The 24,375-nt window shown below is 43.3% G+C and overlaps 1 protein-coding gene across 1 annotated transcript; it reads right to left on the minus strand.

Annotated features, from left to right (window-relative positions):
- Nucleotides 1-4,073: 4,073 nt before the first annotated feature.
- smad6b (SMAD family member 6b) lies at nucleotides 4,074-24,375 on the minus strand. The gene is made up of 4 exons (XM_028584547.1): nucleotides 22,850-24,375; nucleotides 20,144-20,200; nucleotides 19,348-19,425; nucleotides 4,074-4,969 (listed from the first exon to the last, which is right to left on the minus strand). The coding sequence occupies exons 1-4, from the start codon at nucleotides 23,646-23,648 to the stop codon at nucleotides 4,425-4,427; spliced, it is 1,479 nt and encodes a 492-aa protein (XP_028440348.1). The 5' UTR covers nucleotides 23,649-24,375; the 3' UTR covers nucleotides 4,074-4,424.

Here is a 24,375-nt window from a genome sequence, read left to right on the forward strand (position 1 = left end):
TTGTGGAAAAAAGTTGTTGAGTTTTTGGCTAGATCAATGAGCATGACATACTTTAATATATAGGATTACTTCTCAAAACATGTGAGACTCAGTGTTAAGTGAATGTATTTTGTATTACTTAGCAGAAAGTGTAAAACTGATTCGTGACTGGTTCTCTCAAAGAGTAACATTTAAAAGAAAACCCACAGGCAGGCACAACCACAACCATGCAGGCATATAATATGTATCTCAGCACCGCTGCAGCATATTGCATTCATGTGCTATTGCTTTACAATGTAGATAGAGAGGTGTGGAGGGGTTTGATTATAGCCCATAAAGCAACTCTATTAAAGGCTGGCTTAAATTATAGAGATTTTTGTAGACAATATCACACAGAACTCAGCAAACACATCTTTTTTTCTCATTAGAGAAAGTCGTCATGCAGACAGAAAAGGAAGAAAAATGGAATATTAAAGAATGTAATTCTAGCTGTTTCTGCCATGAATGAAGCCTTGTCCTTTGGAACGTGTTAACTGAAGGAGGAATGTTTTGATTGTAAGGGGAAAAAACATCCTAGTTTAAGCAAAAACTGAGCGGTGTCATGCTTGTGTGTACTTAAAAAAAGAGACGCCTCTGTTCAGTCAGGTTGAGTGTGTTATAGTGAAGATAGGGTGAGGCGTCACTCTGCCCACTTCAGCCTTTTACTCTTTCAAAGTAAATGCCAACAAATGCCAATTGACAACAGGATTAAAAGAAAACTTCTTAAGGTCACGTGAATTGGACATGCTAATTCAGACCGTCCAGATAATCCAAACGTCCCCAACACATCTTTAATATCACTGGATGAAACAATAAGGACCACTGTGCTCTTTTGATTTGAGTTGGACAAGGGGAGGAAGCAATAGGCTGTTGATAAATGCTGTCAGAATTAAGCCTAAGGGTGTGCATGTGTGTGTGTGTGTGTGTGTGTGTGCATGTGCTCACACTGTGGCATTCTTTTAACCTCTGTGGAAACTCACTAAAATAAATCCTTTTCGTACGTCAGAGAGGCCCCTGTGCACCCTGTAATTACCAGAGGGAGGGTGGGATCTGCAGAGGAGCATCAGGACCGGGCTGCTTTTGGCTTCTGAAAAACCACCTAAATGCTTACTCAATGGTCTGTTCCAGGCACAGTTAGAGGTCTGCAGCACAGTAGCAGAATCATGGTTTGTCATCGGGGAGATACAGAACAAAAGAAATCACTTTGGAAGCAAGATTTATTAGCACGGAGAGAAGCATTAACAAAGTGCTTTATGATGTCTGTGGAGCCACAACACACACCGGTGCAGGCAAAGACACATGCAACCCACACCAAAGCACAGACACATCAGTCACACCGCTTCTTATATTCAGCCCATTAAGGTGGAAAAACACCTAAAAGGAAAAGTCTTCCTTTTTTGGCTTGCCCTGCGTGCCGGCCCATAATCCCCTCTGAGAGCGTGGATCCCCTGTGCGCTGGCAAGTGTCAGCACGCCCAGTAAGTGGCGAGCATGGCAGCTGCGAGGAGCCGTAATTAACACCCTCAACCAAGGTGAGAAGACTTCCGTGGGCTGGCGTTCATGACAGAGAGAAAGAGAGAGAGAGCAGGAAGTGTTGCAGGCGCTCTGTGTAATCTCCTTTCGTTTCAAAAGGTGCTATTAGCTCACTGTGTTTTTACTGGGGCCAGATGTGCAGGACAGGGTCATCAAATGGAGTGAGTAGTAGCAAGCTGCGGTGGTTCCACATCTGCCCGGCTCAAATGACCTACTAACTCTACAGTTTGTGTCTGTTTTAACCCGCTAATATCTTATGAGCGCAACAGCAAAGGCTGAAATCACTTTTGGTTGAGATTATTACTCTTCACCTTTCATTTATTCTTAGATTTAGCTGAGGGATGTTTTTGCAGGTGTGCTCAATTTTTGTGAAAAGGGAACAGATATATTTAGTGACTTGATTGCAATTATCAGAGACTTCAATCCTTTGTTGCCAACTGTGAACATGGAGAACCAGGCTTTAGGAGAGGCTTACAGACAAGAATCTACAGTCTGAGGAATGTACTGAGGCTTTGGCAGAACATAAGCCATAATAACAGGGTTTCGAAACTCTGAGCTTTAAAAAGCAGTTGTCCACACACCAGCTAAGAGAGACTCATCTGTGCACAGAAACACAAATGCAGATATATCCACATGTAGCATTTATGTGTCCTACACAGAGAGTGCTTCACGTTTGTGTTGTGAAAAGTAGCTGCTATGTTGTTTTCCATACGTTTCTAATCATTGGAACGCTGCAACTATAGCTCAGTCTATCAAAAACAGTGGAACAAAATGGCGCCTGGGTTTTTGGGGCCGAGAGCGACACAGACTCCTCCAGAAAATGATTGAGGGCTGCAGCCTGCTAATCAATACCATTCCTGAGTTCATGGAGCACAAAAAGCTGCTTACATGGCTTTTCCTTTCCCTACTTCATCTTGCTCATAGTCAAAGTCCTCCTGCCACAACTACTCCAGCTCTGGAGCAGAGCAGTCGCCTCTCCAGAGATGCAGCTTCAGTAGATGTGTATTATCGCTTGGCCCCTCCCCAGCCCTGTCTAATTAGGCCCCCCTCTCATACCGTCTGTGGTGGCTTGTGTAATCAGCCCACTATGTGTCTTAGCTCCTCGCCACCCCATATAATTGTCTGCCAGTTCCTCTCCAGTGGTGATGTGGGCCCTTTTCCCATAACAGAGACACAAAGGAGCAGGATAATGGCCCCCAGTTGTAGGGAAGAGAGGAGGCAGAGACAGAGGCGGAGTGGAGCCACTCCTCTCTGCTGTTTGAACTCTACACAGTCTTGGCTCCAGACAGTCAGCAGGCCTGGAGGAGGCTGTCTGAGCCTTTATGGAGGAGGGGAAGGAGAGAGACGCTGCACTCAGCAGCACACACACGATCGAAAAGTAGCATTTTCAACACAAAATTTGACAACCTGTCATGAAAAAAGCAGCCCTCTTCATTGTGCCTCTCTGCTCAAAGTACATTCCTCTCAAACTTCAAAAAGCTCATCCAACAGTTTTCGATGTCTTATAGAACCCACTTTAAAAACACATTTCCTTGTAACTGCACAATTCAGCACTCATTAAATCAGAATCAGTGTTACTGAATGCCTTTATTGCTGAATGTTGGCAGAGGCCTGGCCCCCCCCCCCTCCCCCCCCCCTTCTCACTACCAGCACCGCCAATCTGACAACCCAACACCAGCAATTACGAAGGAAGCCAGCTAAACCACATCCACCTTGGCTGTATTTTTTAAGATTCCAGTAGGCTTGTAAAACTTTTTGGTTTCTCTGCATACATTCCAGTATCACTGTGGCGGTTTCAGGGTGCCGCATCCCTGGTCAGTTATAACAACGTCCATTGTGAGACGAGGTGGCTGTGGGGGCCTGAGACCTGCGACCACGGGCCAACGATGACGTGCTGAAGTAGAAACAACTTCGGAAGGATCGCCTGAGTAGTTTCATCATTTCCTCCTACACTGTCCTCCACTACACCATCTCCTCTCGCTCCTCATTACTGAGGCTCCTTAGGACCTCAAGGACATGTGGATCAGTTGAGTTAGCTTGTCTTAAAATCTAGTTATGAACACGATGCTGTAGATGCTACTGAAATATAAACATAATCAGTTATCTGCTTTGGTCTTTTAATTAACTAATCACACTACTACTCATATAAAGAGGCAAATGACAGCTCTGATCATTTTCTGCTTGGCAAAGTTGAGAACAAGTTCAACTTGGATCTTTCGGATCATCTGCTCCCAGGCTAATTGGGAAAAAAGGATCTCAACCCTTGGCCTAAATGTCACAAGCCACACAAGGACATATGCCTTATTTCAGTATACACATAATATATACATATACAGTATGTAATATAATACATGAGTATAATAGATGGTGGTATACCGAGATTTGTGATGGTTGGTATTTTAGACAAATCCCAACAGGTAGGATTAAGTCTACAGATGTCCCCAGGGTATCAATACACTTGTTAAGATGTCATGAAAATGTGTTGTAAACAAACGATTAATGATGCAAACCAAACAAAGACAATTATTATGCGAATACTTTATTATCAATGTGTGAATGGTGTTAGCTTTTTGTCTGGATATTAATAGTATATGAAAACTATACACCAAATCCAGGCTCATCCTAATTTTGCTGTATAATTTCTCAAGTTGGTATTGAAAGATTTTTTTATCTTTATATATATAATATATATAAGCCAAAGTGCATTTTCCATTTTTTCCTCTTGTCCATATACACATTGCACCATACATAAATAATTACATTGTAAAAATGACTCCGTATTTACAAGTATAATATATATTTCATATAATATATAAAACTTTATATTAAATCTAGGTAGATGATATTTGGGATAGTTGGTGGGGTCCGTCTGTGTTATCTGTGGTTGTTGAGGAGGATCTCCAGCCAGCAGGGGCAGGAGGTGATGAATTGTCTTGAGTAGCAGGGGCCCCAGCCCTTAGCAAAGCTGATGCGCACACTGTTGGGGTCATAGGGTCCGTCCAGGAGGTCAGCTTCTGTGGTGTGCCTCAGGAGGCACGAACGCTCATAGTCAAACACCTTGATGGAGTAGCCTGGCATCACCTTTCGCACCACCAGAGTTCTGCTGTTAGGCACGTCTAGGGTCGGGGAGTTGACAAATATGGGGTGCTCACTGCGGTTATACGCCCAAACGCCATCCGGCTCTTTACTGAGGAGGATGCCGTAGCCGATTTTGCCTCGTGTGCGCTGAACAGTGCTGCTGCGGTGTTCCAGGTTGAGCTGGCCCAGGCAGAAGCCTGTGCCCTGAGGTAGATCATAAAAGATGCTGACGGAGTGCTCGTACACTGTGTAGAGGCGACCCACGCGTGTGCGGTGCTCCCAGTACGCCACGTTACACCAGTGGCGGCTCTGCTTAGGGGCATCAGGCGACATACTGGCATCTAGAAAGAGACAGAGGGACAGTCATTAAACAAAACATAAACAAACGCAAACAGGCCTAGAAAAAAGGAAGGCCAAAGTTTTACTGGATTAACTATCTATTTTTATTGTTCAGAGCAGATGGCCACACAATAAATACTGAAGGAGGCACTGTATTGAAATCTAAGCCTTGTGTAAATACCGCTGAATGCTCACACGAACGCGTACGCGCACACACACACACACACACACACACACACACACACACACACACACACACACACACACACACACACACACACACACACACACACACACACACACACACACACACACACACACACACACACACACACACACACACACACACACACACACACACACACACACACACACACACACAATACATATCCTGGGGGGGAGTGTAGTGAGGTCTGTCCAACTAAAGACCTGCAGTTTCCTCCTCTGCCTCAAGAGGGCAATGTAATGATTAAACACTGACCACCCAGCACAGAGGCAGGCAGTCTCTGCTCCTCACATGCACTTTCAAAACAGATCATGTTTACTAAAATTCATTTAGGATTACACTCAGTGTTTCCACTGAAAATTGGCAAATAAGTCCCTACAGTAGTGTGTTGGGGATGGATAAAAGACATCTACTTTTTGAAAAGTTAGTGTGTAATAAACACTGCTTAAGACAAAAACACATTTTCATTTTTTACAGCGGAACAAAGTTGGCATCTCATTCCTAAACATCTCTGTCTAGTAAATCAGCTTGTTAATTCAGTTTTCATGGCTGCAGTCGGTGAACTCTTTCCAGTGACAGCCCTCAGCACTCCAAACATGAGTTACTGCTCCCTACTGTAGGTGGACTTCTATCTTCACCATAGTGAACAGACACCCAGTACTCTGTCGACTACTTTCAGAGACTGCTTCAGTCCACGCTGCTCATAGCTGGTGGAAGAGGAAGAAAAAGCACTGAGAGTCCCATGATCTCAAATCCATCTCTTCAACCTTTACTTCTCCCGAATGAGGGTGCCTTTTTCTCCTCTTTCCTCGTCTTTGTCACATTCCACAAGAGTGGGGGTGACGGGAGAGGGCCAGGCAGGGGGTCTCCCTCCCCCTCCCCCCAGCTCTTCCCCCTGCTGTGGGCCCAGGGACGGCATTCAGCTCCCTGACAACTTAGCACAAGCCCGTGACCCGCTGACCCCCCAGCCTTCATGCTATCAGCTCCCATTAACTCACACACAGAGTGATGCCATTATTTTGCTTCAGAGAGTCTATTGGCACAGAGGATTTAAAGCCTGGGCCTGTGGCCTCATTCCTTTCAGTCTCTCTGCTCACAGGGCTTAATGACCGCCCCCCCCATTAACAAACGCCTTTAAGGTGGAGCATCGCAGATCCACACAGCAACAAAATGCCTTGCTCACCTCCCACCCAAGTTAACCTTTCTGCTGAGTGACCCACACTAGTAAAGTTTATACAAAGATTAGCAAAAACGTTGACCAGACTTGCACAGACAAAACGCCTGCTGGTTCAAGGCTCTGTGTTGTGGAGGGGGACTAAAGAGTGAGTGGGGATGTGTGGGGGTGGAGGGAAGCTGCAGACAGGCTCTCTGTGTGTTTGCGCACACACTGATGGCTGAAATGACCCCCTCTCTTCAGGGGCCCCAACATGCATGTGCCATTAGTGAATTCCACACTCCAGCTCCTCCACTCTGAGCTCAGCTTTTACTTCAGCACGGCTCGGCCACACAAAGAACTCAGCCTCAACTTGTTTATGGCCCTCTATTGTCTCAAATCAAATGGAGCCCACACATCAAGGTAAACTCACTTTGAAACTGTGCACACAAACACAAAAGACCAAATGGCTACCGTCTCCTCCTTTTTAGAAGGCAAGAATAAAGCAAAAGCAATTTGGTCAATAGTGTCTAGTTTTCACACGTAGCCCGGAACTAAGGTAGCCAGTAAGACTGCGAGGACCAGGAAGAGGAATGAGCAGGACAAAGGTTAGAAATGTATCAAATGTTAAGCCTGAGGGAAGACAATGAGCACACCATGAGCCAGGCCTTTTCCTGTCGCTCTGTTGTGTTAAGCGTCTACGTGTGTCTGGTGCGCACGTGTCTGCTTGGACGAGGAAGAACTTCAACCAGCGTGTTTGTGTTTTTGTCCTGAACTTGTGTGTTTTGGCTAGGTGGGGGTGCTTAGGTGAGGGTCCTGAGAGAAGTACTCATTAGGATCTCTTAAACAGAGCAGACCTATCAACAATTTGCGGACTGTTTGGACAATATCACCACAGCAACTGTGGCCTCTAGTCCAGAGCTCAAGTTGCCTTCTGCTCGCACTTCTTCAAATGCTCAGTCTTTGAGATTTTTAAGAAAAAATTGTTTCTTCAGCGATGTTTGCATGTGTCTGTAAATGTTTATTTACCTTTTCCAAATTGATATAAGAGAGTATGAAGCCAGCTATAATTATTATTTTATGACCAGAAACTAATGCAGATACAGGCCAGGCCAAGGCTCAGACCAAACCTAAAAGTCAGATGTTAAGTGGTGAAGGGAGGGCGTATGTCTTCCTCCCTTCTGACCACAGCAAAGACACCCAACTCTCTGTGACTCCATGTTGGGCTTACAGAGGGTCTGCTCAGGGCGGAGCCATGATGGGCTGGGAGCAATTACTGGTGCTCTGCATCCATTTAACCCTGCCACCTTTTAACAGCTCTGTGTACCCATTAGAATAGTAGCGTATGTTATTATTGTTATTTTATTCTCCAAAGCCTCTCCTCTTAGTGTCAGTCTCAGAGTCAATGGACGCAGCCACGGTATGGCCGCTGCACTTCCTGTTCCTGCTGCCTGGGTCAATGATCTGAACACTTGAAAGAGTTAATCAACTCTGAAGCCTTACATAACCAGACACAAAGTGCTGGTATAAAGACAAGTGGAGATACATGGATCTGTGGAAGCTGTTTGGTCTACAAAATGTTCCATGGCCAACAGGAAATACATGGAATAGAACAACTAGCAGTGTTCTAGCAATATGATAAGTAAATGATGATGTCTGTTTGGCTTTCCCTTAAGCGTCAAGTAATAAGTAAACAGATTATGACACTCAAAATATAACAAGCGCATGGACACTTTTAGTGTATCAAAAGTAACCTTGGATGCCTGTGTATGCACGTACTACATGTCTCAGAACAGTCACATAGTAAACAGAGATTTAACGAACGCTTGATTTCCATAACAAGGTGTGAGCTCCATTGAAATCATGTTAAAATGTTTTATTTTTCTGTTTGTCTGATTGGAGGAATCCGGAGTATCAAAAGCAGGACATCAGGTCTGACAACAAACACAGACTTTTATCAGTTCGCTGGAAGATATTAACACAAATTGTTATTCTGCATGAAAAATGAGAGTGCATAAAGATAATCAGCCATGGAGGAAGAATTCAGATCCTTCACTTAAGTGAAAAATCATGCAATGGATGTAAGAATTATTGGCAAAATGTATTTAAAGTATAAAAAGTCAGAAGAATGCACCCTGTGAGTGTTATACTATGATGTTATTGGATCACTATTGCTGATGCATTCATTTATAAGCAGCTTTTTACGGTTTTAGTTTGTGGAGGTGGAGCTAATTTGAACCTTTGTTTTTAAATTGTTGGGTTTAATCTATAACAGTGCTTTATGATATAAGATCCTCAAATATTTTGTCTTTAGAATCTTAAAGTAACTAGTAACTAAAGCTGTCAAATGAAATACAAAGTTGCATGAAATGTAAATACTCAAGTACAAGTACCTGAAAGTTGTACTTGAGCACAGTACTTGAATAAATGTACTTATTTATATTCCACAACTAATGATAATATAGACTACTGTGGTTGTCACAGGCCAAAGAAATATACAATTATACAACTGTTTTTCCTCTGTTATGAGAGAAGACCAAGATGTTATTAACACAACCCTTAAATATGCCTTTGTTAAACACAACTTGCTCAAGCCTTTTCCGCAGGTTTACATATGCAAATCATCCTGCTATGAGTTCCTTGCACTCGAGGTCGAGTCTGGATAATTACTACTAAGTACACAAATTTGGGGGCTTGAAAGTTTCAATGGCAATCCTTGATAATCATCCAGTAATGCTTTTAAAGACAGCATGAAAAGGAGGGGGAAAAAAGGGCAGAGGGAGAAGCCGAAAAGAGCTGCCCGGGGTAAACACATCTCCGTAGCCTTGGAGTGAGATGAATGGGAGGCCGAGTGTCAGGGACAGGCAGACAAACAACAGCTTCCCCTCCGTGCTAACATCTCACCACCGAGCTCTGGGGCCACCTCCATTATACTTCATCTCTGCTAATCGAGAGCGGGGAGCAGAGATGAACTCATTCCTGCAAAACTTTGCTGAAGAGGAACAAAAAAAGAAAAACACTGTTGCGAGTCCCTTTAAGCAGTGCAGTCAAGGGGAGGAGAGCAGCCAGGAGAGGAGGGGGAAAGCAGCAGTCTCTCATCCTGTGCCAAGGATTAGATTCCCCTCCAGCTATTAGACTCTACCAATGAACTGATAGGCTGGGGGGCTGCTGGAGAGGGGGGCGCATAACGACTGTGTGTTTGTGTGTGTGTACATTGTGGTTGTGTGTGTGAAAATTTTGAACAAATTATTTTCTTTGTGCATTCCTGTGCAACCCCCTACTATAATTTGTTCGATTTAACTTTCTTTTACAACTAAAACAACAAAGTGGAACTTAAATAAAGCCTCCCCCTCTGTTCAGAGTATGGTAAGGCTTTAATTCTGTAGACAATGGTTCCTGCAGGCCAACTATAACCCCTGAGCAGGCCACATTTAGGCTGGCGTCAGGGCTATCACTGCCATCAAAGTCGGCTTTATCAGACAGACACGCTAACTGGAGCTGCTCTTCTATGTCTATGGATTTTTCTCCCCGAGGTCTGGCCTTTCTCTGAAGAGCGAGAGAGAGAGATAGAGAGTGAAAGATATATAGAGCGAGAGAAATATATATATATATATATATAGAGAGAGAGAGAGAGAGAGAGAGAGAGAGAGAGAGAGAGAGAGAGAGAGAGAGAGAGATGTGCTGGGAGAAAACACTGTGGGAGAAAACACTGTGGGAGCCGGAGAAACTGAATCCAGTCACCAAGCCTGGCTTGTCACAATGGGAATGCTTTACATTGTCATCCATTTCCTCTCCACTTTCCCTCCGTTTCTGTTTCGGGATGACCCCATGAGGGAGGAAAAGTGCTGTACCCTTGATAGCAGACAACTAACAAAATCCATAAATTAAATCAATAAACAACAGAGGGTGTAAAAAGCACAGGAAACTAAGGAGGCAAATATGGAGGAGCCGTCTGGGTGTGCGAGTAACAGACCACTGGTTTGAGGGAGAAGACCTTTTTTTTTCTTTTTAGGGGAAGATAATGTGCTGCTCATTTCCTCAAAGTTTCCTCCAAAGCTCTGCAATGTGTCAGAGACACAGAGCACAAGTGATGGTGGTGATGCAAGTGAGGCCTAGGAGAGTCATTCAGGGCATGTAAAATCTCTGTGAAAACTGTGGGGAATGTTTGTAAATGTCATATCTACAGGCAGCGTTAAAGGCCAGCAAAGTCTAAGAGAGCACAGAAAGCAAAACACTCAGCGAACATCCTGCTGGGTGGCTGTGCCCTTTCACCTCCTCATACAACCTATCTGTTTGTGTGTGTGTGTGTGTGTGTGTGTGTGTGTGTGTGTGTGTGTGTGTGTGTGTGTGTGTGTGTGTGTCATTGTGTTTGTTTGCAAGTGTGTGAGGGAGGTTCTAGCCAAGAAGGCTGGAGTGTTTGAGCAGAGGAGACCATACACATTCCTGAACTCCCCCCTCCTCCCCTCTCTGTGCCTCCTAACTTCCTACTCTGGTCAGGACTGTAGGGGGTGGGGGTGCAGCCAGAAGGTTGCTTTCTTTCTCCTTTTAGAGTCTCGTTGGTTGAAAAATTCTCACCAAATCACATGTCACGTGAGAGAAAAAGTTTTGGCTGCATGGTGGTTTAATTTTCAAAAAACACTATATTTTTGTTGTAATGCACATTGCTGCAGCTCCTCTTTTCACCCTGTGTGTTGAGCATGCGCAGTACCTAGGTAAGCTCTGCTAGCTAGTCAGTTGCAGAGTATGAGGGCGTGCCACGCTAGCAGCTAGGCGAGCATTATAACGTGTGTTACAAAGTGACGCATGTTTGTCACGGAAGTAAAGGCTGGACTACAACAGAGCTGTTTGGAGCAGTTTGTGAACAGTGTTTTCTGATGGAGATGGTAAGTCCCTTTGGGGTGGACTTTGGGCTTTTTCACTTTGTAAACCTATAACATGCAATAAAACATATATAGCACAATAAAGGAAAGGGGAAAAGCCAAAAAGCTTAATATGAGCACTTTTCTTCAGAGTCAAATAGCAAGACTTTAGCTGGCCTATATATTCAAGCTATGTTAAAAGCTTAGTTTCAAATGAACAATAACAAGGAACTCTATTATTACGAGTTATATTAATCTGACTAATTTAAGGTGAAAGGTAGGTATTTGGTTTCCATTGGGCTGGGAGGTGAACCAGCTATGATGGACAGAGTGGCCGTTCAAACAATGGTTTCCTATTGATCGGCCCAGTGGATCAGAGTCTGTGAGGAGAATGTGTTCTGTCAGGATAATGTGGCACCAGAGTTTCTGTTTCAATCACAACACTTGCTGGGCTGTAACCCACACTGCTCCACCGCGGGCATCCAGACACCAGCTCCCCAAACAAAGACAACTGTTTCCCCCATCTCTGACAAGTCAGCCCGTTCACAACAACCAAGACATTCATTAAAAATGCAGGAGTGAACATTTCCAATAATTCACAAAGTCCTTCCCTGTCAACATCTGCAAAAAATCTTGAAGCTAAAGGGAATGGCAGGATTTCATTAAGTAAATTATGTGCTGGCAGTCACAGAGAGGGGAAGAGGGGGAAGCTACAGCCAGACCTCTAATCTAAACCGTACCCTGAAATGCGACAGCCTGACTGCACGTACTGAGCCACACAGCCAAGACTTCAGAAATGCACACAAATAAAAGATAAGTAAAACACAAATTACAAAAGTAAATACAATTTTCCCTGGGGAATATTATCAATGAGAATTTTCACAAAAGCATGTTTATGACTTATGTCTCACTCTGTAATAACTACTACTGGCAAAAACGTTATCCCAATGTACAGTTTACAGCGTACAATTTGCCTTGTCATGTTGCGCTTTGTGTAGAACCTGAGGACATAAATACTTGTACATGCCCAGGAAACAAATATCATGGTCTTAACAGGCTAAGCCATGTAAACACTAACATATCAGGGGTGTTTTGTTGGACTATCACTCAAAATAAAAGTTTTCTGCTCAGATTTAAAAGGCTTCATCTTTCGGGAACAAGATCAAAGGCTCTGAATGATGTCTATCATACTTGGCCCCATGTTAGGACAAGGGAGTGGAATGAAGATATAGCTCCAGCAGATCAAGTTCAAGATAAGGAAAGAGAGAGAAAAAAAAGATTCAAGTCTCTTTCTCTCAGTTTACACATGTACAACAAAGAGAAAATTAACCAGGCATTGATACAGTGGGAGTGTACTGCTCGACACATCAACAATAAGCTCTGGCTGTAAAAGGTTTGTGTAGAGATGTCGAAATGACATGGGCCCTTACAGTTAATCCACACACAGCATTCTGGAGACTTAAAGAATGTGCTGGCTATTCTGAGTTTTAAAAATACAGACAGCCATAGGTCCAGGCACAACTGTCAATGCTCCTCTGGGGAGGAAGGGAAAAAAAAATCTTAAATCTATTTTCGCCAGCAATCAGACCACAGGAACTTAATCATAGCTGACCAAGGTTAGTGTCTGGATTTATAATTGTGAGTAAAATGATCAGAAAATAAAAACAGCATCCACAACTGGCAACTCCTTCCTTGCTGCTTGCCAGGCATTGCAAGGCTAGCACATTTACAGTGGCCAGCTCAAATGGAGTATTGTTCCCCCTCTCAGCCTTGAGAGGAGGCACACTTAAACACTAAACTAACAGTTGGACATTCCATACATTTTTAATGGCATTGCACGCTCTTTATTTGTTGCTGTAACCCTTTGCCCTGAGCTGAATGAATGGAGCTATTGGTGGAGGTTGGTGCTGCGCTGCGGTGTGAAGGAAGAGAAGATGGTAACAGCAGCCCTCCCTGAGCACACGACAAGATTAGCTCACCCTCTTTGTTTGCTAAGGTAGAATATGGGGCAGGAATTATAGCCTGAGCACACCTCCTGTTATTTCTACAGAGTGTAATTTCTATCTGTGTGGTAAGCCCTAAAATGAAACATAGTCCACCTTATCCTGAGCACAGTACTGTCTGTAAATTCAAATGACAAGCGCAGCACTGTGAGCTTAGACTCATAGTCATGTATGAGGCTATAGATTTATCTTTATCTGTGAGCCCTTCAGAAGTTCGTCAAACACCCAGCAGCACTGGCACCACTCTGGCTTGCCAAGCGGAGACAGATAAATACTAAGCTCAGCAGGCTAGTTTCTGTTGACATGTTTCAGGCCTCTCCAAGGACTGCTTTAGATTAGCATGGCTTTCACTCTGCACGTAGAGGTCACATTACCTCACCATGTCTAGGACCTGTGTTGCCAGTTCTGACTGAAAATCAACTCTTAAATCAAATTTAGTGTAGAAAAAAATCTCAACACAATGACAACTACACTCCCCCCTCTCCATTTATGTGGCCATTTAAGATTATAAAAGTGCTTACTCACACAAACTCACATTTCCGCTGCTTGACACAGTAGGCCCACACTAAGGAGATTTTTCTACTATGAACCTATGGAAAGGCTTATTGGAAATCTTGACTTGGCTTACATCTTAAAGTCTTTACAAAACTCAAAAAAGCTGGTAACAAAAAATCAAAGATCCTAATTTCATGGCCAGAAGACGTTGCAATCTGACAGATGGGAAACAAACTACACTGCAACCACAAAAACACGCAATACCCCTTCCATACACAGCAACAAACATATATTAGAGAGCCAATAGGTCATGTAGACCGCAGAGAACTCTAGTGAGGATCCTCAATGTCATAACCCCTGAGAGAACAAGTTGAAAATGGATTTCTGACACACCACAGTCTAACAATGCTGAGAAAGGGAAAATGAAAAATGGCCTTATTGCTCTTATCAATGGCTCTTTTTCTGTGTATGCGTGTTACGTAAGGGGAAACGGAAGCCAGCCTCCCAGGACAGGAACGGATACTTGAGACGAGGACTGTGGGTACAGGCCCTACACTACTACTGAGAGAATAGAGCGCAAGACCCTTCAGGATGTATAGCTTCAACCCTCCGTCCCCCCGCTTAAAATGGACTCAGAAAACTGGACATGACAAATGGTTGAGGAGAGTTCCCTCATTTCCCCCGAGATGCTGGCCTTCTCTTCAACATTCCTCAGTCTTCCCCCCACTGTCAAAGGGGCAATTCACCGCCCTGCACTGCTACAAAACCCAGGCAGCTTTTTAAAACAGGATGTTTGTCTGAGGCCTCCTTCCCCTCAAATAAACAATCCGCAAAACCTGATTTCGGGAGGCAGGGTGGAAGCACTCGAGTCACATTATTTCCACATCCCGTATCCTGGAGCATTGGGGCTCCTGAGGGAGTGTGGGCGGCCAGGCGCTGGGAAGGCTCAGGGCTGCGGTGGAAACCTGAGGCCATGTGCCAGGCTGCAGGGGGAGATGAGCCTGTGCTGCATCACTCTGGGGTCTGTGGGACGGAGCAGGAGGATCATGCCTCGAGGTGGGAGGGGGACATTGCTTATATGCTGATGCAGTTGTCACTCCATCAGACCATACCTCTGTCTGAGCAGTTCAGTCAGTGTACCGCTGCTACAAGACAGCTAGATGTCTCACAGCGGGAAATAAATGCTGTATATACTCAACGCACAACATTTGAAAGCAATTCTCAAAAGATAGAGGAGCAGGACCACAATTATTAGCATTCAATTGAATATGACGGTTCTAGAGCTATAAATTCATCATTTGCCTGTGGATTTGGGTGTGCTGTAAATGGGCCACCTATATGTGTCACCCAGCATCAGTTAAGCTCAGGAGAGAAAAAAAACAGAGCCATCCATTAAATACCAAGGCCACTGCAATCAACTGAATAGATGATCTAATGCAGAAAAACATAACGAGATAGTTCAGGGGAAATTAGAGGTGCAATCTATCCCAAACTATTTTAGATGCGTACAGTAGATATGCTATTTAATTGTTTCATAGCAGAAGTGGAATTACATGCCTTCAGAGTAAGATCAAGAAGTACGGGTCCAGTCTAATCTACTTTAATCAAGAGAAGCATCACATGCCTTGATTAGACTGCCTTATTATTCCATGCATTTCCACTGTCTCTGACACAGACAGAGGGAATGGTTTGATGCTTAGTGCTGGCCTCTTCCTGACACAGATGGACGGGCGGGCTGTGATTAGTATTGACTGCACAATTTAATTTACTTTGCTCTTGCGTGTGAATGTATGTCAGTATGTATCTGGACTTATATGAGGACCCTGAGGAAGAAACATAGACTTAAAAATGTATTAACAAAAGCTTTACAGATGCTTTTTTCCCCCCAACACCTACGCATTGTACATTGTAATTTCCCTGAGCAATCTATTACGTGACTCACATGAGGCCCTTCCCATCTATCTCTACTAACTGCCTTGTTCTGCCTGGAAGAATCAGTCAATACCAAAGTGGACCTGACACTGTCTGTCTGCAGACGAGACATCTAGAGAGACAGCGCTGGCCTTTCCTCCAGAGACAGGCGGGAAGACGGAGGAGAGCACTGTATGATTACTGTGTGGGAACCGTGAATACCTGCTGATGCCCTCTTGCCTTCAGCAAGCGCTACAGCACTCTGTGTAATCCACGTCTAACAACTTTCATTCTTTCCGCTCATCCAGTCCAACTTTCCTGCACTCTCAGGAAGTTGAAGAAAAAAAAAGAGGAAAAATAAAAAAAAGGACAATGACTCAGGTCACGCTGCACGTCTTCTGGTCACCTGACCCTGAAATCTGAGGGAGCCCCTCCATTCACATAGGTGATCTCAACTCACACCAACATAAGCGTGTACACTCAGTGTTATTCCACTGCATTGATTGAGGACACAACCTCTAATGACTGAAGAATGTAGGCAGACTGGAGCCATGCTTTCACAAACCTAAACCAGTCGCAACGGGAAAACGTGCGTCATTTATTGTACATAAACATTGTTAATATGGTAATCACTACACACAGTGACACTCATTGCTCGCAAAAAGATCTTCAACAACTGAAATTCTTAAGTAGCAACACAGAGACATCTTGGCATGCCTCCTCACATTGAGAGTAGCATTATAATGAAGAAATGACAAACATAAAGAGCCCCCAATGTCAGAGACAATGTGACTGACATAATAAAGTCAATGTGTAGGGGGAAAACACCACCTCAGACAGTCATACAGGAAGCAATGAGACCTGCTTCAAAGGGCTTTACTCTGATGTCCACACAATGAGGCCCAGGCAGTGAGGAAACAGGTGTGCAGGCTGACTAGGAGGGTAACACCAGCAAAGGCACATTCCCTCACACACACAGTACTAAGGTATACTGTGTATGCAAGCTTGGCCTGTTCATGACGTAAACTGATATCACAGAGTGCCTGGTGGGGCTGTCTCTTTCCCACACAGCCACGTTTAAATAAAACACTGTGAATGGCCTGAAATGTCTATGCACATTTTAGCATGTTAAACAACTGCCAGAATCAGTCAGAGGGATGACAGAAATGTATCTGCACTTGAAGGATACTGTAACATTAACTTAACAACATAAGAGTGTATTGTTTTAAAGACAGATCTCATATTAACATGGAACTAGATAATCTAAAGCAGAAGGAGAACTACTACTACTACTACAAATTCCACTGTACTATATATATTTAGAACTTTGGTTGATGTGGAAGAACAAGCTTATCTACCAAGCTAACTAGTTCCGATCTTTTTCTCTGCCATTGTGTGATGCAGAAGAATGCTCAGTGGGTATTTATGTAGCCCTGAGCTATAAACTGTAGTTTATTATTTGACTACACCCCACCCATCCACCAAGTGCCCCCTAGACTTGCTTTTAAAGAGGTTTACTTGTTCCTGCAAAAGGGGTGGAATCTGAATACCATAGAACTCAGGTTACACACTCTCTATCTGAACTGCAGGGCGATTCACAGAGAAAGTCATCTCCAGGTCAGCAACATGTTTAACACAGGATAACATGCCAATATGCAGTACATGCCTGTGTATTAAAGCAGAACTAGGTAGGCGTCATAAGGAGGCCTTTAGGCTCTCGGTCTTATGATGGAATATGGTGGCCAATACTTGATGGAAGATCTGTTTCACTGACAAGATGCTAATGGTTTGTTTCACTCAACATGGACACTCTTTTTTTAATCTAAAACCAAAGAACCATCATTCGGCCAAATGCAACTGAGAGATCAGAGACAAACTGGCAACACAAATTAGCTCACGGCATGGAAAACTACCACCCTGTGGAGCGCTGGTCATTCTTCTTCCCAAGTCCAAGTTGCCGAGTGTGTCACAGCCAATGCAGAGTGATCTGGCCCGGGATGTACAAGCAGCAACACAGTTGGAAGAAACCAAAGCCAAGCATGTCCAGATCCTCCCTCCTCACCACAGTCTCTGAGGAATTGTGGTGCGCGCACTGACAAGCTCCTCATTTGTTGACTCAGGGAGTGTCGCCGGGCCATGCTGAGGTGGTGACAGCATGTGTACTGGGGTGGAGGGGCCCTTGCTGACTGAATACTTCACTGCCAGGTAGCCATGTCAGCTGCTCAGTGTCCAGGCCTCTGAGCCATGGCAGACCCTTTAATAGGAAAAGCTGTTCCCTTCAAGCCCCAAAATGAGGTTCTCTGACTCCCCGTCCACATGATACTGTGCATGCTGGCTGTGGCCCTAGTATGAGGGGGAAGGCATGCTTACTCTATGCCATGAGAAAGGAGTGTTTCATTTCAAATCAGAGGACAGGACTGTTTCTACTCGCTTCCTTTGGTGTGGCCCCATTCACAGGAGCAACTCCATTTCCCTGAACCCACCCCTCCCTGCAGCCCACTTACAGCCAGGCTTGATAGAGTTGTACGTGTGAGTGTCTGTGCACATGCATGTGCACAACTATGTGTGCTTGTGTGTGTTTCTGAACGAGCTTGGATCTTATTACAGTTTGATCCCACTCAAATATTTCTGAAAGAAAAACAGAGGAGGGGAGGCCGGCTCTGTGGCCAACGCACACGCCCCACTGAACCTCTTCACCGCTCACAATGAAACCTTTATCTTTAAAGTTCTGACTGTTCGTAATGGCCCTTAATAAGAAGAATTACAGTGCAACATCAAAATGAAATTATCTTCAGAATTTTGCATATTCATCCAGATACACTCAAACGCTCTGTAGGGTAGGGCACTGAACTGTTGTTAAAGTACACTCTGACAGAATTATATACCTCCCTTTTCTTTTTTTCCAAGCTAGTCTATTTTAACCATTTCAAAGCAAGAAAAACAGGACAATGCAGCACTGAATCAGAGTCATGAAATCTCTGTGAGTTCATAGTTTGTACTTTTCTCATATATGAGACATGCAAACACATTAGTATGGACGACACATACTGTATCTCTTATTTACAAATTAACATCTGTCTTATGTGCTTCATTACTCCAACTATCAACTTTAATCATACTTCAGGGAAAAAGCAAAGCCCCTAATCCATGTAATAATGATCTTTGCCAAATGGAGGATTTCATCATCAAGAATCGGTTTTAATCAAACAGAGTACTAAATACTGTATAATATTTTCACATGAAGCATTAAGTGGAAGCTCTTTTTCAAGTGATGTTTCTGTAGAAATACAGTTACTCTTTATTCAAGCTAGGTAATGACACTATATGATGCCCTACTTCAAAAAGCTGCTCACACGTTTCCAAAATCAAGTCAAAAAATAATTAAAGCGGATATTTAGTATGTGATACGTGTCATAAAAAATAAATGATTAGAACCTTACTCACGTCTGTGTACTGTATGTCAAACCACACTTTTGCTGCAGACAGCATTTGACCACCCAAAGCGATACTGTATGTCTACTGTGCCAACCAAAAAATAGATGTCCCATACTCTTACTAAATGTACATCACAACAGAAAAACACATTGGCTTGTTTGACAAATTACAAGTAATTACAGAGCGGCTCCTCTTGGATGATAAAGTTCTGGATCATTCATTTCTAAAATCAGTATAAGACATCTCGGATATAAACTCCTCATTTAGAAACTGGTGACAGCTGGAGAAACACACCCACCTGAGAATTCACCTGGTGTGATATTTGGTGAGCTGGCTGCCTCAGTTTCAGTGTAAGACAATGTGGAGTCTGACAGATCTGTGGGGAATAAAACAGAAATTATTCATCTGCAGCAAGTCTGAACTCTCACTAATTATCCCCACAGGAGACTCAATGGCTACTTCTGTGTATCTCTTCATTTGGACGATAACATGTTTATATTTCGTATCAGATTCAAAACAATTAACACCATGTTGGGTTTCATCCCATAGTGGATAACCTGGCAACTTCACTAACAGGCTTTACCTGATGACATCCCCCCAAATGCTGCCAAAAACCTCAGCTGTACTCAGACTTGCAGCCCCAGCTAGCAGCCAGGCTCCAAAGTCCCAGCAGCCCACAGTACATACTACCCACACCATACTACCCACACTGGCTCTGGCTGGCATGCTGACATCATACCACATGCTGACCTAGGTCTCATTTCAAAGCTTTCATGCAGTTAGCAAGTTACTGTGCCTAATTAGAGCCAGAAAAATGTCCCAAATCAATTAATTCCTTTTTCTTCCTGTAAAATCAGAGCCTAAACAAAAGACTGGCCGTGCCCTTTGCAATTTGCAGGCTCATTATATCTGTAATTATGAATGAAAAAATCAGATCAAAAAAAGATAATAAATCAAGTAATTACACTTTTACAACTACCTGGTTACAAGTCATAACACAGATGATCAATATTAATAGCAGAATTCAGATGAAATAATAAGTAAGGATGGAATAGAAAGCTTCAGGTGCCACAGAGCTCATCTGTGTCACTTACCCAGTGGCTTGTGTTCTTCATTAGGGGAAAGCCTTGAATAAGGTGGTGGGGGGGACTCTGTAACACAAAACAGTCATGTCAATAACCTAATAAAGGGAATGAATGCTATTTAAAAGAAAGAGAGGTAAAACTACTGTTTTGTTGTTCACTAAACATAGGAAAGTCATATTTGTGCAATTCAAACTTGAATTAACTATTTGGGGGTCTAACTGAGATGTATTAAGCACTGTTTGGAAACATTGACTCATATACTGAGAGACAATAATTGTGTGTTAACAAGTTAAAAGCCCCTGGTGTAAAGCGGCTGACAAAGCTGGTGAGTGAAATAATTGTAAACAAATTGTAACACATATACAGGCTTCTTTGCACATCTAGATCCCAATTTATTCAATGTTTCATATTACAGTAATTCAATCATATTTTGTGTGAAGTCCTATCATGAGTCTTTAATAAAAGTAAAAAGAACATGCCAACACAACAAACTTCAAACCATCATTAAGGCTTGAACAAACAATTTTCACTTCCACTTGAAAGTACACACCAGACTACATCTCAACTCTCACAGCTTTGTGTCTACAGAATCAAATCATTTTGTTCAAAAGCTAATAATAAAGCCAACAGAACACTTTTTGTTTCTATTATTTAAGCACATATTATTTAACTGAAGCAGAGGTTACAGCAACCACAGAGACTAACCATAACTGTTAGTTAGTAGTTGAATAAATCAGAGTAAATCTTTGCTATTTAACTTTATTGTGTTCAGAGCGCTTGTTTTTATCCAACAGAAAGAAGAGAAATGAAGGGAATAACTTGCACAAGAAGGAAAAGCACAAAGGAAAGAAAACTTTGTGCGCACACTGTGACCTCGCCTACAGGGAAAAAGGGGAAGGAGAAAAGCATAATAGCAGCGGGTCCTTTAAGAGTGGCGGCAGTAATTGCTGGGATCTGAACTCAGTCACTCAGATACACAGCTAGTCAGTCTGGCGCCAGTAGTATGCAAACTGTATATTATCACCACTCCTTCACCTAAATAGCATGAGGGGACCTCCTTAGGACAAAAGGGCTTTTAAAGCGCAACTTGAAACTGATCTCATTCTAAAACTATAATGCCTGGCAAAATAGAAGGGAAAAGTTTTAAGTCACTTCAATCCAAGCCATCTGCCAAACATTAGTACTGTTTTATTCTTTAAAATCTCTTACATAAAACCGAGACAAGTAGTTTATTTTCAAATAGTTCTAAAATCAGACTCAAGTAGATGGAACTGCAGTTGACAAATGCAAACTAGACGTTTTTAGGCATCTTTTTTTGAGTTGCGTTTTTACAATGGATTAAATTGTTTTTCAATTAAAGTTAATGTGTTGAATCTTTGTCTCATACAATTCCATATTTCTTATTTCCCCACTTGCAAACAATGAAAAAAACTGTGATTAAGGTCTTGATTCGAAGCCCCCCTTTCTTGAATAGCATGAAAGAAATACCAGCTCTATCGGGCCACGCATGAGCGCATGTGAGCTATGTCTACTACGAGCCTTAGTCCCAATATGGGGTATGTGCCGCTCTCCCTCTCGGGAGTCAGTGGGGTCGAGTGGCCCAGCGTTTTAGGTTTGCCAAATCACAGGTTTGCCCCCTGCCAAAATTGAATGTTTAATATAGGTCAGGGAGGTTCTGCCATAGATAGCTCATTGATTGTGAAAATAAAGCTTAATCTTCTACCACAACAACTAAACTGACCTATGGCACCAGGTCCAAACCTCAGAGGGAGTCTTTACAATCGTACGCTGTCATACACTTGATCGGACTACCTGGCAATAACCATGCAAGGAACGAGGTAGGAACCAAAAATGGCTGTACAATCACACTGAAGGCACTGACCTATTCAGACACACTAAATATGTCATGTATGTGTTATATGTTATTATGGAATTGATTCAGACTTAGAAGAGTAGTAAGGACAACAGCAGTCCAAACAAACATTCTCCATCGAAAGGCCTAGATTTCGCAGGCTAGTGTGAGCGATGTTCTGTTGTAGCACCAAACTGTTCAAAAACAACTTACAAGGGAACTAAAATGTTTTAAAGTATTTTAAAATGATTCAATATTTTGCGTGCACGTTGGTATTTTTCTTGACTATACCATCAGAATAACATCAAACTAGCAACAAGAGTAGACTGTCTCACATTTGTTTTGTCAAATCTACTTTAGATCTAAAGGATTTTATTATTGTTCACCTTGCTATACTGAGTAATCATTAACTATTTAATCAAACGGCCAGCCTTTCTCTATCTTCAAGTATAAAGTAAGCCAAACAATACCAGACAAATAAAACATGGTGCTAGGGAAATATTTTCTGAGCATATTAAAAGGCCCTTGACAGTTTTACAGTCTTGAAAAGTGAATTTCTGCCATGTGTGTGTATCAATATGACCTTTTCACTTCTCTATATAATCATTTGGCAAATGGACAAAATATGCCTAAATGTTAAGATATGCAACACAGGCATGTTCAGAAGTAAAGATGGTATTCTACATGACTGTGGTTGAAGACAAAGTCAAGAGAAAACCTATGCTGCAAAAAACAAACAGCATAGACCCAGATGCCTTTTGGTTATCTGTGAATGGACTACCTGGTGACTTTGCACCCCCAAAAGCAGCATCTAGCTAGGCCTGAAGGTGCTACATACAGACAGTTCTGGCAGATGCTCTTACCTGGCCCACAGAGCCGGCTGTAGTGATAGGGGTTGCAGCATACTGCTGGACTGTCCAGGGCCTCAAAGCTCTTACACTCACAGAGCGGTTTGAGCTGGGCAGGGTGCTGGAGGTCGGACCAACGGTACAGTTTACACACAAGCAGCTGTGGGGACGCCACATTGCTGCCCAACCTCAGCTCTGTCCGGGAAATCATAACACAGTCGCTTGGCATCCCTCCTCTGGACTCCACTGACTCTAGTAAGGTATCCAGCGCCCTTTCCTTTAGCCTTTTTAAAAGGGAGTATGTGGCTGATTTCAGTTCTTGCTCCAGCAACGTGCGTGGCATCGCCTCCTGCGCCTCGGGAGAGCCGCTATCCCGTGGTCCATGGTTCCTCAACACGAAGTGACACGAGCCTGGATCCCTGGTACACCGAGCCGTCTCTGGACCCCTAAGCTCGCAGTGGTCCCGGTCTTTAAATAAGCAGCACGTTACCGTCCTGCATTCTCTGTCCTGTATGGAGCGAGGGCTCCCCTGCTCCTGGACGCACACCGCACCCCCATTTTGGTCCGACGTGACCCCCAAGCCGCTGCTCTCTACGGGGCTGCGGGTGCACACACCCCCTATGTCCCCTACAAGAGACCCGCTAGGGGTCATCGGTCTGAGCTCCCTTTTGGGAATCTTCTCTGGGTTGTTTCCGAACAGATCGTCCCCACAGCCCTCACAAGTTTGGCCATTTCCATCTTCCCCTTCTGTATCTGGGATCAAACGGCTTCTCCAGAGTCGCCGCACAAGACCTGAGCGTTTCGTCCTGAACATACGACAACTTGACAATCGATATGAAGGTTTTATTCTTGTACGGATATCCGAATATTACAGATACTTCTCCGGTCGTTGCAAAACATTAATGTCTGTGAAATGCCGTGCAATGCATGCACAGCCAACTGACGAGCATTGGTGGGAAAACCGCAACATCAGAGTGAAGGCTATTTTGTTGCATTTACAACAAAATCGCGCAACAAATGCACTGCAGCATTCCGATCAAAATGCATTCATTTAGCCGAATATAGCCTACTGTAAATAACCAAGCAAGTGAAAATATGACTTATTATCCAGGATCGCTGCGGAAGTGCTTGTTTATATGTTTGTTACAAACGAATAAAAAAAGTAGAATACATAATAACATAACATAATATACTCTATTTGGATAGAAACATAATCCAAAGCCAGTAGCCTTCAACCCAAGACGGCCACTCGCAGCCTGAAACAGTTTCGGACTTTTAACAAGCTCAAATCTACTTTTTACACCGGCACGTAGAGCATGAGGTACTTCGAGGCGATTAAATCCCAAGAAAATACACTAGAAATCAGGATCCTTGTCGTCTTCTTGAAATGTCAGTGTACTTCTTATCTACTTTATTATTATTTTTTTTTTTTACAATCCCAACAAAATATCCTTGCGAGTTGAAATGACACGATGAGAGGATCAATCCGGGGCTGAATCGCGCTCCTGCTTCTCTACTCAGATCTAAACCAAACTGCAGCC

This window comes from Perca flavescens, chromosome 8 (genome assembly GCF_004354835.1).
Source record: "Perca flavescens isolate YP-PL-M2 chromosome 8, PFLA_1.0, whole genome shotgun sequence".
Taxonomy (NCBI): Eukaryota; Metazoa; Chordata; class Actinopteri; order Perciformes; family Percidae; genus Perca; species Perca flavescens.

Bases quoted from the DNA above. Each gene is read 5' to 3' on its own strand.
- smad6b (XM_028584547.1), bottom strand. From the start codon at position 23,648: ATGTTCAGGACGAAACGCTCAGGTCTTGTGCGGCGACTCTGGAGAAGC. The intron at 20,201-22,849 runs GTAAGAGCATCT...TTTGTGTTACAG, and splicing joins CAGCCGGCTCTGTGGGCCAG to AGTCCCCCCCACCACCTTAT. The intron at 19,426-20,143 runs GTAAGTGACACA...TATTCCCCACAG, and splicing joins TGAAGAACACAAGCCACTGG to ATCTGTCAGACTCCACATTG.